The following is a 16,504-nucleotide window of genomic DNA, read 5'->3' on the forward strand; positions in this document are numbered from 1 at the left end:
CCACTGGGCGGGGACAGAGCGCCGGCCGCCGGGCGCTGGGCCTCCGGGGTTGGTCGGCGGGGTCCAGGGCGGCCCCACCCCTCGCCCCTCCTCCGGGTGGTCGCTCTCGCCTCCCGGCTTTCGCTGCCGCCGCGATCGGATCTCCCCCTCCGGCTTCTCGGTAAGGCCAGGACGCCCTCCCTGGGCCCCCCGCCCTCCCGCAACCCCCCCTTCGGGGCCGTGGTCCACCGGATCTCCGCGTCCCCACTCGGGCCTGGGGCAGGGCAGGGCGGGGCGGGGCCGGGCGGCCGCGAAGCCACGTGTCCCAGGCCGGGCGGGTGGTGGAGGCCGGGCCGACGCCCACGTGGCTTCCTGGACCCAGGACCCAGCCCCGGCCGGCCGCCCTGACCGCACCTCTGGCCCCGCAGAAGAGCCATGGCTAACCTGGAGCGGACCTTCATCGCCATCAAGCCCGACGGCGTGCAGCGTGGCCTGGTGGGCGAGATCATCAAGCGCTTCGAGCAGAAGGGATTCCGCCTGGTGGCCATGAAGTTCCTGCGGGTAACGCGCCCCCTCGGCCCTCTGCGGCCGCCGGCTCGCCAGTGCTTTGCCCTCCGGGCAGCTGTTGGGCAGCGGCGGGTCCGCGTCTCCTTGCCCGAGGGCCCGGGGTCGGTTTCCCTCCCTCCAGAGTCCCTGTGCCCCGCGCCCCGCCCCAGGCCGCCCGCGGGCCCCGCTGGCCGCGTTCCCAGGCCCCGGAGGACCCGGCGCCCTTGGGAAGGTGACTCCCGCCCCAGGCTGGGCACCTGGGCCCTGCGGAAGCGCGGGTCGCCCCGGGGCCTCCGCCTGCCTGGCGGGTGGATCGCGGAGGGCGTGGAGCCCGGAGCGGAGAGGCCACCTGGGGTTTCCTTCCGGCCCACGTGGGGCCGCGCTGGCTCGGGATGGGGGGCGGCGGGCAGGGGGGCGCACAGCTCTTGGGTGCTACAGCCTGAAACTTGGCCCTGATGGAGGTTTCGAGGTGCTGCGGCGGTGTGGGTCTGCTTCGGCAAGGGGCGCTTGACTGTAGTTTCCAGATTTTTCATTTGGGGCTCAGATCCGAGCCCCTACAGTTTTAAGGGGGTAAGTAGTACCCAAGGACTGAAATTTCCATCAAGTCCCCTTCCCTGAAAGGGGATGTCGTCCGAAACGATGGAGAGGCGCTGGGTAGGCCCGAGGGCTTTGATGTGGTCTCTTTTCTCTGGCATATTCGTCCGTAACAGCCACCCTTCTACTCCAGCTATCAAGATCCTCTGCTGAGGATTAGAAAATCTCATTGACAGCACAAGGATGTTTCTTATGATCACAACAGCTTCTGCCCCTTCTCTCCCCTTCCTTCCCCCTCCGCCAAGGTGGCATTATGATTTGATTCGGATTTTAAAAATATGAGCCTTAGGAATAGGTTGATAGACTAGACCTGAGTTTCAAAGAAGCTGCCATGTGGGCTTGGGAAAGGTGGGTTGGAGCCATATTTGAACCTTTCCATTTGGTTTCCTAATGGGACCCTCTGAATGTCAGGCTTCTGAGGAACACCTGAAGCAGCACTACATCGACCTGAAAGACCGTCCCTTCTTTCCGGGGCTGGTGAAATATATGAACTCTGGACCCGTGGTAGCCATGGTGAGTGCTGGGGGAAAATTGGGGAGGCCGGGAGGGAGCCGCTGAGAGGGACCAGGGAAATTTCTCTGTGCCTGAGGTTCCCCCTCCCCCCTTCTTTTTCTGCCACCGTTACCTTTTTAATAACTTATGAGCAGCATTTTAATGAATTAAAATATTAATTTTACCAACTACTTAGTTAAGGACTGGGACCTTGCTGTGTTTCCCAGCCTGGCCTTGAACTTTGGTAGATGGCCTCCTGAGGTTGTGGTCTGTTCTTAGACTAACACCCCTCCTCAGGATTACCGACCTAAATTCTCTTTTACAAATAGAGCGTGCTGGTGTTTGGTTAAATTGGAGCATGGGAGGGGTTACAAGTTGAAGCCAAAAAGAAAAGATTTTAGCCAAAAGGGTTAAGGGTGGGGCAGGTGGTAGGGTGCTTGCCTTGCTAGCTCTGACTTGTATATGTGGGGCTGTGCAGTAAGTTCCTCTGTGCTAAGCCCAGCTACACATAGAAACCAAAACAGATCTTAAAAAAAGGACCATCTCTCCTGGGTCAGTCTATCTGGGAAAAAAATGCTAAATTTCCTTTTTAATAGATTAAAAAAATTATTTTGTTACAAAGGTGTTGTACAGAGGGATTCTATAAGTCAGGTAATAAGTACATTTCTCTTTGGATAATGTCATCCCTTCACTGGCTCTGACAGGTGATTTTAACCATAATGCTTCCTAGACAGAAATGAATACTTCAGGGATAGGAGGGGTGTTTCTAGCAATAAAGTTCAAACACTAGTACCAACAAAAGTTAAATAAATACACTTCAAAATTTTCTCATGGAAAATTCAGATGGACCAAATGCCAGTGCCATGCTTGTAACCCTAGCTTCTCATGAGGCTGAGACCTGAATAATTGAGATTCAAAAACAGCTGAAGCGTATACCTGTAATCCTAGCTACACAGGAGGCTTAGATCTGAGGATTTTGGTTTGAAGCCAGCCTGGGCAGGAAAACTGGTGAAAAGACTTTACTCTTAGCTCCAATTAATCACCAAAAAAGCTGGGTGTGGAGCTGTGTGGTAGTTTGCTATCCTTGAGCAAAAAAGCTCAGAGAGACAGTACCTGGGCCCTGAGTTCAAGCCCCAGAACTGTCCCCTCTTCCCCCTCCCCCTCCAACCCCAACAGTTGGAGCAGCATAGTCTTAGAGACTCCCATTTCCACTTAACTAGCAAAAAGTCCAGCTTGACGCAGATGATAGAGTGGCCGCTGAAATGCGAAGCTTTTGAGTTCAAACTCCAGGACAAAGAAAAAAAACCAACCAACTACGTGATACTTGAAGTAAAAGTTCTCTAGTCTTTGGATGTCCCACATGTCCAGTTGGGAGTAAAACTGAGGGTGTAATTAATTGGGAGACACTGAAATCTCTGAGAAAAGACAACTTTCGGATCCTATGTGGCTGGCTTTCTTCTGCTGTTCTTTGGAGTACTTTCCCATTTATGCCACTGTTGGCTGTCCTTGTCTTCTGGGATCTTTGTCATTGATGTACCCATCCTTTTTTGTTTTGCTGGTCGTGGGGCCTGAAATCTAGGCCTGGGCGCTGTCCCTCGGCTCTTCAGCTCAAGGCTAGCGCTCTACCACTTGAGCCACAGCGCCACTTCCAGCTTTTTTTGTTTTTGCTTATGTGGTGCTGAGGAATCAAACCCAGGGCCTCATGCATGCAAGGCAAGCACTCTACCACTGAGCCACTTTCCCAGTCCCTGTACCCATCCTTGATAGTGTTTTTTTTTTTGTCTGTGATGGGGCTTGAACTCTGAGCCTGGGTGCTGTCCCTGAGCTCTATAGTTCAAGGCTAGCGCTCTACCACGTGAAATAGCGCCACTTCCTGTTTTCTGTTGGTTTATTGGAGATAAGAGTTTCATGGACTTTTCCTGCCCAGGCTGGTTTTGAACCTCGATCCTCAGATCTCAGCCTCCAGAGTAGCTAGGATTACAGGCGTGAGACACCAGTGACCAGCCTTCATAGTATTTATAGCCATACCAGCATTCTTTAGTCCTAGTTAGTCTCCACCTTAGGTAGATTGGAAACTCCCCAAATTGAGTAGATCTTCCCTGTTTCACATTTGTTTTTGTTTTTCTCTTAAAGGCCCCTACAATCTTTTGGGGTTTATGGGACAGTCTCTAGTTGATCTCTTTGGTGACTGCTATTAGGTAGGTGGGTAGATCTGTTTCAGTAATTCCTTCTTCTCTCTGGTCAAGGTCTGGGAGGGGCTGAATGTGGTGAAGACTGGCCGAGTAATGCTTGGAGAAACCAATCCAGCAGATTCTAAGCCAGGCACCATTCGAGGGGACTTCTGCATTCAAGTTGGCAGGTGAGTCCTGGGCAGGGGACTGGTAGGGCTATTTGAATAAACTTCATTTAAGTGGAGTCTAGAACATTTTGACAACAAGACGAGTGAGTGGTCAGAGTACTTCATATGCATGGGTGAAAGTATAACAATGAAAGCTGTTGAAACTTGAGGAAGAGGAGAGAGTTTGAGAGGTGACTTGGATTCCCATACCTTGTGTTGTATAGAAATGTCATAGTGAGACAACTACGCAATAGATGTTACTGAAAACTTGCACAGAACATTTTTTGATTTTTTTTTTTTTTTTGGTGCCGGTTCTGGGATTTGAACTCAAGGCCTAAGCTTCTTTTGCTCAAACCTAGTGCTCCACCACTTGAGCCACAGGTCTACTTTGGCATTTGTGGCAGTTTAGTGGAGATAAAATTCTCAAGAGTTTTCTGCCCTGTTTGGTTTCGAACCATGAGCCTCAGATCTCAGTCTCCTGAACAGCTAGGATTATAGGCTTGAGCCACCGGTGCCCGATTCTAGAGAACATTTTGTATATTTCCCAATTTTAGAATAAGTTGAACGTTGATAATTAGCATTGCATAAAGGCCTTCATAAATAGCGACTTCCTAGGTTACTTAAAATTCTACCCAGGCCCTTGCCCAAGGGAGCCACATATGGCTGTTGTCATGTGATATGGCAGAAGGTAGCTAAGTATGGGGAGAGGATGGGTTCTAGCTTTGCCCACAACCTCTGCGGGGTGGGGGTGGGGCGGCCCTCTTCCCTCCCCCAAGTCCAGGGGTTTGACATATAGCTCTTCGGTTCTCTCTCCAACATAGTCATATCAAAACACTTCATGGCATTCAAACAGAATAAAGGTTCACAATTCCTTTTAAAACATGTTGGGTGGGGCAAAGGTATGCCCAATTCCCTTCCTCTGCTAAATAACCCTTTAAATACACTTGGGCAAAAACAACAACAAAAAACCCCCAAAAACAAAAAAACAAAAACACTTGGGCACTTTAAAACATAGTAACTAGTAATTGTTCTGTTTCTCAGGAACATCATTCATGGCAGTGACTCAGTAAAAAGTGCTGAGAAGGAAATCAGCTTATGGTTTAAGCCTGAAGAATTGGTTGATTATAAGCCTTGTGCTCATGACTGGGTCTATGAGTAGAAGTGGACACAGCAGGGGTCCTGATCACCTTTAGCAAAACACCTGCGTCCCCGGACCCAGCTCTCCGCTTTACTGACAGAATGATATGATGGAACTTTTCTAAAGCATATTTACCAATAAAGCCTTTGGAACTAGGGGTACAGAGTCCTGTGCTGATTTGATGCTGAGAAGTGACTTTGTTTCCCTGGTTTAGTGGCATTACCCAAACAAACGAGTCCTATTTATTGTGGAGGAATTCTTTCTCCAAATATGGGTGTAGTTGAAGACATCAAGGAAAACTAATAGGGAGAAGGGCAAAGTATGGCCCTGGCTGTAAATGTTTAAGGATTTGTAGGAATTTGGTAAAGCGAGCATAGACATTAGTCAGGTGGTCTATATGTACATTGGTGGAAGTCTAAAGACAGGTAAACTGGGGATACCTACCATTGGTATGCACGATTTAAAAAACTATGCAGTTTACCTCTGGCTTGCCCATAGCTGGTACACAGGTGTTCCCACAATCATGTACTCTTTGTTACACTGGGGCATAACTCAGGGCTCTACCCCTTGAGCCGCAGCTATACTTCCAGCTTTTTAGTGGTTAACTGGAGATAAGAGTCCCAGATTTATCTGCCTAGGACTTCAATTTCCTAGGATTATAGGTATAAGCCACTGATGCCTGGCTGCAACAAGATATTTAGCATACTGTTTCTTAGCAGTGGGTGGCCTAAAAATTTGAGGTAAAGGCCAGGTGCCTGTGGCGCATGCCTGCAATTCTACTCAGGAAGCTGAGATCTAAGGATTGTGGTTTGAAGCCAGCCTGGACAGAAATGTCCCTGTGAGATAATGTCCCTGAGATTATCCACTCAAAAACTGGAAGTGGAGCTGTGGCTCCAACTGGTAAGAGTGCTAGACTTAAGAGCTCAGGGACAGGGGCTGGGAAGGTGGCTCAGCTAGCCTTGCATGCATGAGGCCCTGGGTTCGATTCCTCAGCACCACATAAAGCAAAAAGAAAAAAAGCCGGAAGTGGCACTGTGGCTCAAGTGGTAGAGCACTAGCCTTGAGCTGAAGAGCTGAGGGACAGCGCCCAGGCCCAGGGTTCAGACTCCACGACCGGACCAAAAAAAAAAGAACTCAGGGACAGTGCCCAGGCCGAGTTCAAGCCCCACAACTGCCTCCCCCCCCCCCAAAGTTGGTTGGCACAGTTGTAAAGACATCTGTATCACATTTTTTGTAGTCTGTAGTCATTTCCAAACCTCTGGAGAGCAGAGGGGCTGAAGTTAGTCATCACTGTTTGTCAATGATGTGGTCATGCCAATGTCATGGAGCCTGAAGAAGTGCCCACAATCTTGGTGGCATGTGCAGAAAAGACTAAGCTCTGTGGCCCCTTCCAGGTCTCCCCCTACGCATCTTTCCCATCTATCTCTATATTCTTCATTGTGAGGTGCCCCAGTGGATCAAATCCATTGAAGTACAAGCTGCCACCTGAGTCATGTGACAGGCACTTAAATGTACAGATTCCTCTGATGAATGAGGACACCAGCTGAATTGAGGAAGAACTGTTTAGTGTGGGGGAATGAAGCCTACAGAGCAGTGGGAGTGTGTGTGTGTGTGTGTGTGTGTGTGTGTGTGTGTGTGTGTGTGCAGGTCTGGAGTCTTGGCTTGGGAGTACACCCAACAACCCCCAGTCCCTCGGTCTCCACTGACTTAGCTAAGTAACTCCATTATGCTTACTTCGTGCCCCCCACCTTAAAAGTTTGGTCCTGTTGTGGTATAGCCCTTTTCCTCCCTGCCTGTTAAATCCCAGCACCAATCCGCTCTTGTCCTTCCTGCTAACATTCCCTTCATACCCAGCACCTGGCTCTACCTCATTGTGTAGTATTACAGTCCCAAGCAGGAAGATATGGCCAGCATTCACAGGATACATGACTCTCTCCACCCCTCCCCCCAAACACCAACAAATTAACTTGCTCAAACACACCTAACTTTAACATTTTATTTTGTGTAAAAAAGGGCAAATTTAGTGAATTATTTTCATCTTGTACACAAAGTTATAATTTTAATGCTTTTCACATCCATGCTGAGTTTGCAATTTGGTAAAAATGAAGGAAACATAAATTTCTCCAAAGGAATTTTTCACGCCATTATATACACTTCGTGAGAAAGTTTGAAATACTTTCTCAGTAATCATGTTACCAGAAAATAAAAGATTAAATTTGTACAGATATTGATCTATATATCAAATACATACAGAAATGATGTAAAAACCTTAATGCAGTTTACTTTGACCTCTGTCCTCAAAAGATTTGCCCAGGGACAGATGCTTTCTTTTGTATAAATGACTGTGGCTTTATTTAAAATATGAAAATCAAAGGAAGAAACCCAGTTTAATCACAGTATTTTTAAAATCCCTTCCCAATATTAAAGGATCATTACCAAATATATAGCACCATAATACAAATATTGATGGGAGGGGGGATTCACATCACGCAAAATTAATAATAATAAAAACAAACAAACACTGAAAAAACCCGTGTTAGTATCCGTAGAGTAAGAAGTTGATAACAGCTTTAGCTTTCCTCATACACAGCAAGGAAAAGGTTAAGAGTTTAAACTAACAAAGTTCCCAAGTAATCCGAACAGGAAAGAAAACAAAAACAAATAAAAAATACAAACCCAAGGTCAGCAGTACATTTGAACCGTAAGAGAATGGGACTACTGAGTTGTACGACTGGAGTTATGGCTACGACATAAATCTCCTCTGCAGTAACTTATTTCCTATTCATCATAAGCAGCAGGAGTGAGAATCTGAACAATGAAGAGGGCTCCGGGCTTCAGGCTGGGTTTAGACTATACAAGGTCCTTACCAAGCCTTAAACTGTTGGTCACTGGATCGAGATAAGAAACACTTAACAAGTGGCCGGGAGATTCTAGAACACTCAGAGCTTGGTTTGGCTATAGAACTGAAGTTTATAAAACCCGGCTACAAACGAGCATTTCACAGAACTGTTGATAGGACTGGTGGGCTCCCAACCACACCAATCCTGGGATATGCAGTTCCCTAGAGTCCCTACCTCCAAGGTACCGGCAGTTATACCTGACCTGTACCAAGGAACCAGAGTCCTGGGTCTAATCTGAGCCTGAGATTAAAGACTACTGTCACCTTTGCCTTGGACCTCTTCTAGGCTTTAAGCTCATAGGAAGATTCTTCAAAGTTAAAGATCTGGGAAGTGTGAGGATGTCACATTTACAGTACGTCCCTCTCAGTAATGCTGTTCAAGATAAATATCCAGTAATTTGATAGCTGAATTCACATATATTTGACACATGAGAATCAACCTGCGTTGATGTGATCTGCATTTATGCCCCCAGAGTCAGTATTAAGAAATGGTGACATGTGATTCCATACATTCTTACACTATAAAGTAACACAATTTACTTCCAGTAGCGACTACAAAACCTTATGTATGTTATTAACCCCTCTTGCATAGAATGAGGTAAACCTGTGCGTATTACCAATGTTATTATTCCCAAAAGTAGAGCAATATTTTAGAAAATTAAATTGCTGGTTTTTTTTTAATGTTTCTATGCATTTTAAAACTCAAACAAAAATCTTACCTAAAATGGTCTCCTGGGGCTTTCCACTAACATTTTTTTTTTTAAAGCATTCCATAGGCTGAAGGACTGTAGAGGTTAATCATTTTGATTAATTTCTAATTAGCCCTGCCTGTTTTCCAGAGGAGATGGTCAGCATTACCACTCTGAAGAGGCCAGGCTAAGACCCCGAGCACTTCTAAAACAGATGCAATGAATTCCTGAGAGTTTATAGTTTATGAACCTTACTGGTAAACGCTAGTGCTCTCTCATTCAGTCACAACTTGGTAGGTTAGAAAATGCAGAGAGCAAACCTTTCATCAATTTACCCTTTTATCCTACTTTTAAAGGATGCCAAGTGAATTTTAAAATAGGGAATGTTCAAAATGGTCCAAATCAGTTATATTGTTAAAAGAAATTATGACAATTAAAGACGATTCAAACTATATATATGGAATTTTAAGAAAATGAAATTCTCTTTCAAATTGGTTTTCTAACAAATCCAAGATAGTTAAAAGTGGAGCTGGAATGATTCTGAAATCTACATCTATTGGCTTTGATCACTTTAGACCGTGATTCTCCTGATAATGCAGACATTTTTTTTGGGGTGTGGCTGCACCAAGCTGCTATCTCCAGACAGAGGGAAATGGGCAGAGTACCCATCAGAATCCCTCCTGTGGGGTTTGTTAGCAAGGAAAACAAAGGAAACTCAGGACAATATTGCATTTTCCCAACCCTTCAACATGTAGACTGATCCTGTATATCTTGTCAACCATTCCAGTTTAAGATTTTAGTGTTAGGATAATTTTACTCCTTTCCTACTTAAAAGAGAACATTGAAAGTATACAGAGTTCTTCCAGTTTCATGTAGAACTCCAAATACATTTTTTGCAGAATGAAAAACTTCTGTACATTTAAAATGGGCTGCAATAAAATGCTAATGAGCAGAGTAAATGGCCCCTTCTGTATGAACATGGGGAGGAGCCTCTGTGAGGGTTCAGATGCATATTTCTGCAGCGAGGAAGCTGGAGATGTGACTGGCCTAACTTCTGAAATCCAAAAATCTCCCAACAGGTACCAAGAAGGTTCATTTGTAATGACAGTTCATTTGCATTTACAACTATCTCCTTCGAAAATCATTTCCTTCAATCCTGCTACCTAAACTTTAATCTTACCAAAAAAGTTAGAATTTCAGTTCTTGTTAACAATGCACATAAATCCAAACTTGGAAAATATTACAAAATTCTTTCAAAAGCTTCAAATACAACACAAAAATTGTCCATCTTTATAAATTGAAAAATTCCCCCCCCCCCACTAAAATAGTTTCCCCACCCACCTGAAAAATCTGGAACTGAAATTTTCTGTGTTTAGCAAAATGTCCCAGTAGAATAGCCCGCTGTACAGCTAGATTGATTATAAATCAGTCCTGTGTAAAATTTTCCCCCTCCCACCCTCAAGTTTCTGAGCCATCTCATTCATGGCTCTTGTTTGATGTAGAAGTTGGCAGAGCCATTGCTTTCCTGATCAGATGCTCCTTGGAGGAAGTTATAGTCCTCTCCATCTAGCAACTCCTCCTTCAGTTGCAGCGTAGTCACTGTGTGGGAGAGAAAATGTAAGGGATGTTACCAAACTCAGAGTATCCACATTGCCTTTAGTCTTCATGTTATCAACTCTACAGTTAGTAAGACTTCATTTCTTCAACAATTCTTACAACAAAATCCTGCAGGGCCAGGGATGTAGCTCAGTGGTGGAGTGCTGCCAAGCTTACAGGAGCAAGTATGAACACTGAATTCTTTAAAAGTCTTTGCCATGCTGGGAACCAATGTAGAACCTTGGGGGTTTGCTAGGCAACAATTACACTACTGGGCTACACTCCCAGCATTAATTTTAATTTTCAAACTATATTGGCTACTAAGGGATAATCTGAAAAGAAATAACACTGCACACCAGACAAGGTAAGAATTAGGAATTTTCTTGTGATTCAGCATTCACTTTTAAGTCAGTGTCTATAGAAAGGATGCATTTCTTGGATGTTTCTGAAGCATAATAACAACACAAGAAATTTGGCTTTAATTTTATCATCCCCAAGGAGCACCAGTATTTTAATTTTTGTGGTGCTGGGACTCAAACTCAAGAGCCTCACACAAAGGAGGCAAAATGTTCTATCACTGAGATAGACGACCTCCAGCCAAGGGGTATCTATTAAAAAGACTTCCTGGGTTGGCATGGTGGTACATGCCTGTAATGTCAGCCCTTGGAAGACTGACATAAACCAAGATCCTTCCTCAAAACAAGACAAAACCAAAAATGAAAAAATACACAAACAAAAAGACTTCCTTCAGAAAAAGGTAAGAATCTCCTGTTTAAAAATCATAAATAGAAATCTACTAAGTTACATTGAACTTATATACTTATAAAAATAAGCCTAATATTAAACTCATATTAAATTTGTAATTATAGAGAACCTGGGTAATTGTTTTAGTTAAAATACAAAGCGAGTAGCTATGCATGGTGGTGAATACCTGTAAACCCATCCACTTGGGAAGCAGAGGCTGGAGGATTGTGCCAGTAGGGGCAAAGTCAGCAATACCATACCTCAGAAAGCAAAATACAGGGCTGGAAGTGTTAGATCATTTCCCTAGAAAGCTTAAAGCCCTGAGCTCAAACTCTGTTACTGGGGGAATAAAAAGAAAAGGCAGCAACAGGAAAATATAAACCAAAGGGCTGGGATGTGTGCCTCAAGTGATAGCAGTTCTGGGGGATGAGGGCTCACTGACAGCAGTGTGTAAAATTCTATGGTCAAATGGATGTTTCCAATATTAACAGTAGTGTCCACCGCTTGTCAGAGTTCTTATCTGACAACTTTGTAATGAAAACAAATCAACAGCATAAGCAGTCCTCAACTTATGAATAGACTATGATCCAGTATGTCTTTATTTCAATGGAGAACTGTTTCCAATCTCTGGCGGCCACAGAATAAATGATGATCAGAACTCTTAGTTCTAAGGGCTTTATTATATAAGTAAGGGTCAAGAAAAAAGGAATTTTCTTTGATGAGCCCCAAATTGATCACAGGCCAAGTTTAACTTTGCAATTTTCCTATCTCCTTTTATGAGCCTCTCAATACAATTACCCAGTGCTCTACTGTTGACCTGTACTTTTAGTTCCCATTTCCTGATTTTAGTTGTAGAAAATGATTAAAAAAAAATAGCCTCTAGCCAGATGCCAGTGGCTCACACCTGTAGACCTCAGAATCTTGGTTTGAAGCCAGCTGTGGCAGGAAAGGCTGTGAGACTCTAATTAATCACCAACAGCCAGAAGTAGAGCTATGGCTCAAGTGGTAGAGCACTAACTTTGAGCAAAAAAAAAAAAAAAAGCTCAGGGACAGCACCCAGGCCTTGAGTTTAAGCCTTACGCCTGGCAAACAAAACAAAACAACCCTCCCCCCCAAAAAAACCAACGCCACCAAACAAAAACAAAAACAAAAACAAAAAAACAGGGTCAGGTGATGGTGGCTTACATCAATCCTAACTACTCAGGAGAATGAGATCAAAGGACTGATGTCTAAAGCCAGCTGGCCTTATAGACATCAGGTAAATTAGAGAGACTGTTATCTCCAATTAACCAGCAAAAAGGCAGAAGTAGAGGTGTGGTTCAAGACACAAAGTGAGAGCACAAGGCCCTGAGTTCAAGCCCCAGTTTGGCATAAAAACAAACTAAAAAACAAAGCAATCCCCAAAAGGAATAATCTTTTGAGAGAAAACCATTTATTTTTGTTATTTTGATATCTGTTTTGGTATTGGTGAAGAAGAATCACCCAAAGACAGAAAAGTGAATACATCTGGTGTATAATAACAAAACACCAATCAAGTCAGTTAAAGTTTAGCAAGTAAAACTGGATTTCTTAAAAAAAAAAAAAAAACAAACCAAAAAACTGCTTAATAAAAATGCTGTTACAGAGAACAATACCAAGTGTGTAATAGTTATCTTTCAAATCTAACCAACATGCATTAGGTGTTAGTGACATTTTAACAATACCATAAAAACAAGACACAAGGAACAGAAAATCCAGATTTCATTAAAGGTGCAGTACCCACAATAAAAGGTTGGTTAAAACAGTATCTTATTACATGATGATCAGATGGCTAAATGAATGGGAATTACTATGCTTCAAGATCAAACATGTTTTACTCATATGGATGTTTTTTTTAAATGTAGAAAGGTAAGCTGAGTTTTATAACCCATCCTGGAGCTACATGCATTTTCAATATCAGAAATTAAATTCTCGGAATTAGGCTTCTAGTTATGTGAAAATATGGAAATGATGTACTTAAAAGAATCACTGAAGATAAAGGTGAAACACTCACTCAGATGTGGAATGTTTTAATGCAATGTTCCATTGTTTCCATGGAGCCCAGAAGAAAGCCTGTCTGGTATGTTCATTCACAATAATCATTTCTCCTTTCCAGGCCTTATTCTCAATGAATGATGGATGAGATAAATAGCTCCTGAACCTAATGGCACTTTTTATAATACATTTTCTTAGCTCTGATTTTACAGAGGTCACTTTGTTGACAATAATCACTAACCTTTCAAAAGACAGATTAATGGGTATGACATTTTCGCAGCTATAAAGCTTTCAAATAATATACTCAACAGTTAATCAATGTGGCTTTCAGGTAATTAAGTGGTAATGCAGTCCCTACAGTGTCACCAGAAGAAAGCATCCCAACACGCCTCAAGATGTACCCTCAGCTCAGAAGACACTAGAGGAAAAGGGAAGTCGCATTGGAGTCACACGGTTTCCTTCCATCATGGGGTTTTGCAATCCCGGAAGTCACGCAGTTTTCCACGAATCAGAATCTCACAAAACAAAACACGTGCCTCTAAAATTAAATCTGTTTAAAGACAATACACTGAAAATCCAGTAAAAATTCAAACATCAGAACTCACATTATCTATATTTAATTAGGTAAAGGAAGTCTATTTTATAAATAGCAAGTATAAGAAACCGGAATGCCTTTTAGATAGAATTTTGAAAGGTTTCCATTAATGAGCATGTAACTTGGGGTTTGTAATGATAATTTGTTTTTAGAAGGGCACAATTTCCTCTAGCATAAGGATATTAGAATGATCTTTAGAAAAACAGGACTCGTAAGAAGCAAGAAGGCTTCTCCATCTCTCACACTGTGAGAATACGTTTCAAGAGGGTCGACCCCTCCCTCCCAAAAAAACCCAAAGAGAAAAACTGATGGCTTTAAATGTAAAAATATTAATAGAAGAAACTGAAGAAAACAGTTTCTAGGCACTAAGTCTTATAAAAAGATGTTTTAAAGAAGGTTGATCAGATTTAAAAAATTAGTTTAAAAGCAAGTTACATGACAGATACAACTTTGGCTTTGAAGTGAGAGGACCTGGACTCCTGTCTACAGTTCACCCTGTGAAAGTGCAGCCTTCCTGACAATGCTGCCACCTTTTTCTTAGCAATTACAAAGGGCAAAATCCTTCTACTGTCTTGCAATCTAGCTCCCTGGCCTAATGAATTAAAACTCAAACTAAATGTCATGTACCTAGTTTAATCACTACACATACAGGAACATGAAATTAATGGAAATACATTTCACTCAAATTCAACACCAAGATCACACAGGCACTGATTGCATTCCTTTATATATGAAAGTCACCCCAGATCAAGGTAATGTTACTACTAAACCTCAAAGTTCTCTAGAACTCAAAACACAGCTCCTTTTATGAATGAGATGTTATGGAATGTTATGAAGAAAGCCTTACTTTGGTCTGATCAAGCAGACAGATCCCTCACAAGAATTGTGAAATGTAAAATATTTAACCATTTCAATGCAAGCATGAAACAGAAGTTGTTTCACAATTCCATAAAGTGAAATGGTAATTTTACCCTAAGTTGAATTGAAGCTCAACAAAAAGTCCTTTCCTGAGATGGCATGTCTTAGTGAAGTGACTATCAAGGACCAGTGAGAATGAATATTTTTAAGTAAAAGAAAATAAAAACTTCAATGAGTCAGCGCACCTGTCATGCCAGACCATGCTTTGTCTCCCACCACCCTGCCCAGCACGTTGCCCTCTGAAGCACCTGAGGTGCTGCATGACTAGTTACCTGTTTTGAGGCTGGGCCTGAACTCTCGGCTAGTGCTGGGAGGTGGGAAGGCCTCAGGGGCTGTCTGTGCTGGCAGGGTTCCATATGGAGGAGGAGTCAACTCTTCGTCACCAGAGAAGCTCCTCCGCACCCCGCTCGACAAACTGACAGGCTTCTTCCCAACTGGCATCTTCCTCTCTAAACATCAAGTCAGACTAAAGTAAGCTTTGACTTTTCTGCGTGGTAAGAAAAGTGCATTTTGTATAACTAGGAAAGCTGGTTGCATAGGACAGATACTCTTTGGCAGAGAGAACTGACCACACCAGACTATGTCTGAAAACAAGGGTGTGTGTGTGTAGTGAGACTGTTTCTACTTTCTCAGACAGCCCTGATGTCTCTCAAATAAATTTCAAACAAAGTAAAATGAACTACAGAGCATTTAGTATGAAGAATAGCTGGCTAATTTCTTTCAGGACAATTTCAGCTTGAGATAGGATAAAAAGCCAGTGGAAGACCAAGAAGGTGTTTTAATTATCTTCTTCAGTTCTAGGAACCAGTAGGGCTTTGTAAAGCATGCTAGCAGTGCTGAGCTGCATGCATATCTTGAGAGATCTTTTTGTGTGTGTGTGTGCTGGTCTTAGGGTCTGGACACTGTCCCTGAGATTCTTTTGCTTAAGGCGAGCACTCCTACCACTTGAGGCATAGTGCTACTTTTGGCTTTTCTTTAGTTGATAAAAGTCTCCCAGACTTTCCTGCCTGGGTTAGCTTTGAACTGTGATCCTCAGATCTCAGCCTCCTGAAAATAGCTAGGATTTGGCACCCACCTTAAAGTACTCCTTTTAAGGTAGCATTCCACTGCTTAAACATGCCTTCAGGGAGAAATCACACTTAGTCAAGGTTCAGACTTATCAACTGTGCAGCAGGAAAGTATTGATAAACATGGTTCTCCCATAACTTTTAGTTAGCAATGTATCTTTTCAGTAAGTACTTTTCTTTTTTTGGTTGGTTATGGGACTTGAACTCTGGGCTTGGGCACTGTCCCTGTGCTCTTCAGCTCAAGGCGAGGGCTCTACCACTTGAGCCACAGCACCACTTCCAGTTTTCTGAGTGGTTTATTGGAGATAAGAGTCTCACAGACTTTCCTGCATGGGCTGGCTTTGAACTGAGATCCTCAGATCTCAGCCTCCTGAGTAGCTAGGATTACAGGCGTGAGCCACCGGAGTCTGGCAGTACTTTTAATTCTTATACAAAGCTTACGACTTTTGCTTCTAAGTCTGTAACCTAAGTTCTTCTGAAATCAATTCATCACATCCTTTGGTTTCAGGCTCATAAAAAACCCTAAGCCTTTGATGACTTTACACAATGTTTTCACCAGCCTAAGATCTAGTTTGAACTTTGAAAATACTAAACTACCGTCAGGCACAGTGAACTAAATAGGTTGTAAGCCGATTAATATGAATATGTACATATAATTGCAACTGTAAGTTGTCTCTTTTTCTCCAAAGTATATAACAGCACAGATAAAAAATATTTCAGTTTCAGAAAATCAGAACTAAAGATAATCTAAGACAGCAGTACTCCTATATAAAACAATCTGGATGCTAAATTACTAGCAGGTACACACTCAACTCTCAATTGCCAAAATAAAACCATGTGCAGTGACTACTAAAGACTCTTTCCAGCATAATATACCCTGTAGGGGTAAAAAGAGA

The 16,504-nt window shown here is 43.2% G+C and overlaps 2 protein-coding genes across 13 annotated transcripts in view; one reads left to right on the forward strand and one right to left on the reverse strand.

Moving 5' to 3' along the window:
• The first annotated feature begins 51 nt into the window (after positions 1-51).
• Positions 52-5,244, forward strand: LOC138831172 (nucleoside diphosphate kinase B). Its single transcript, XM_070028391.1, has 5 exons — positions 52-160; positions 408-540; positions 1,531-1,632; positions 3,858-3,970; positions 4,991-5,244. Exons 2-5 carry the CDS (start codon positions 415-417, stop codon positions 5,106-5,108), a joined length of 459 nt encoding a protein of 152 aa, XP_069884492.1. The 5' UTR covers positions 52-160; positions 408-414; the 3' UTR covers positions 5,109-5,244.
• A 1,855-nt stretch (positions 5,245-7,099) lies between these two features.
• Mbtd1 (mbt domain containing 1) overlaps positions 7,100-16,504 on the reverse strand; it is a 66,543-nt gene continuing 57,138 nt past the window's right edge. For all 12 annotated transcript variants that reach the window (XM_070028404.1, XM_070028405.1, XM_070028403.1 and 9 more), the window contains one exon: positions 7,100-10,274. In XM_070028404.1, coding sequence (XP_069884505.1) covers positions 10,156-10,274 — 119 coding nt within the window. In that variant the 3' untranslated portion in view covers positions 7,100-10,155. The remainder of the gene's footprint in view (positions 10,275-16,504) is intronic.

Source organism: Dipodomys merriami, unplaced genomic scaffold (assembly GCF_024711535.1).
Source record: "Dipodomys merriami isolate MVZ:Mamm:240054 unplaced genomic scaffold, mDipMer1.0.p SCAF_19, whole genome shotgun sequence".
NCBI lineage: Eukaryota > Metazoa > Chordata > Mammalia > Rodentia > Heteromyidae > Dipodomys > Dipodomys merriami.

What these genes read in the sequence shown, in the direction of transcription:
- LOC138831172 (XM_070028391.1), top strand. Translation starts at nt 415, where the DNA reads ATGGCTAACCTGGAGCGGACCTTCATCGCCATCAAGCCCGACGGCGTG. An exon ending in CTGGACCCGTGGTAGCCATG is followed by an intron (nt 1,633 to 3,857) that starts GTGAGTGCTGGG and finishes TCTCTGGTCAAG; the next exon opens with GTCTGGGAGGGGCTGAATGT. An exon ending in TTCTGCATTCAAGTTGGCAG is followed by an intron (nt 3,971 to 4,990) that starts GTGAGTCCTGGG and finishes TCTGTTTCTCAG; the next exon opens with GAACATCATTCATGGCAGTG.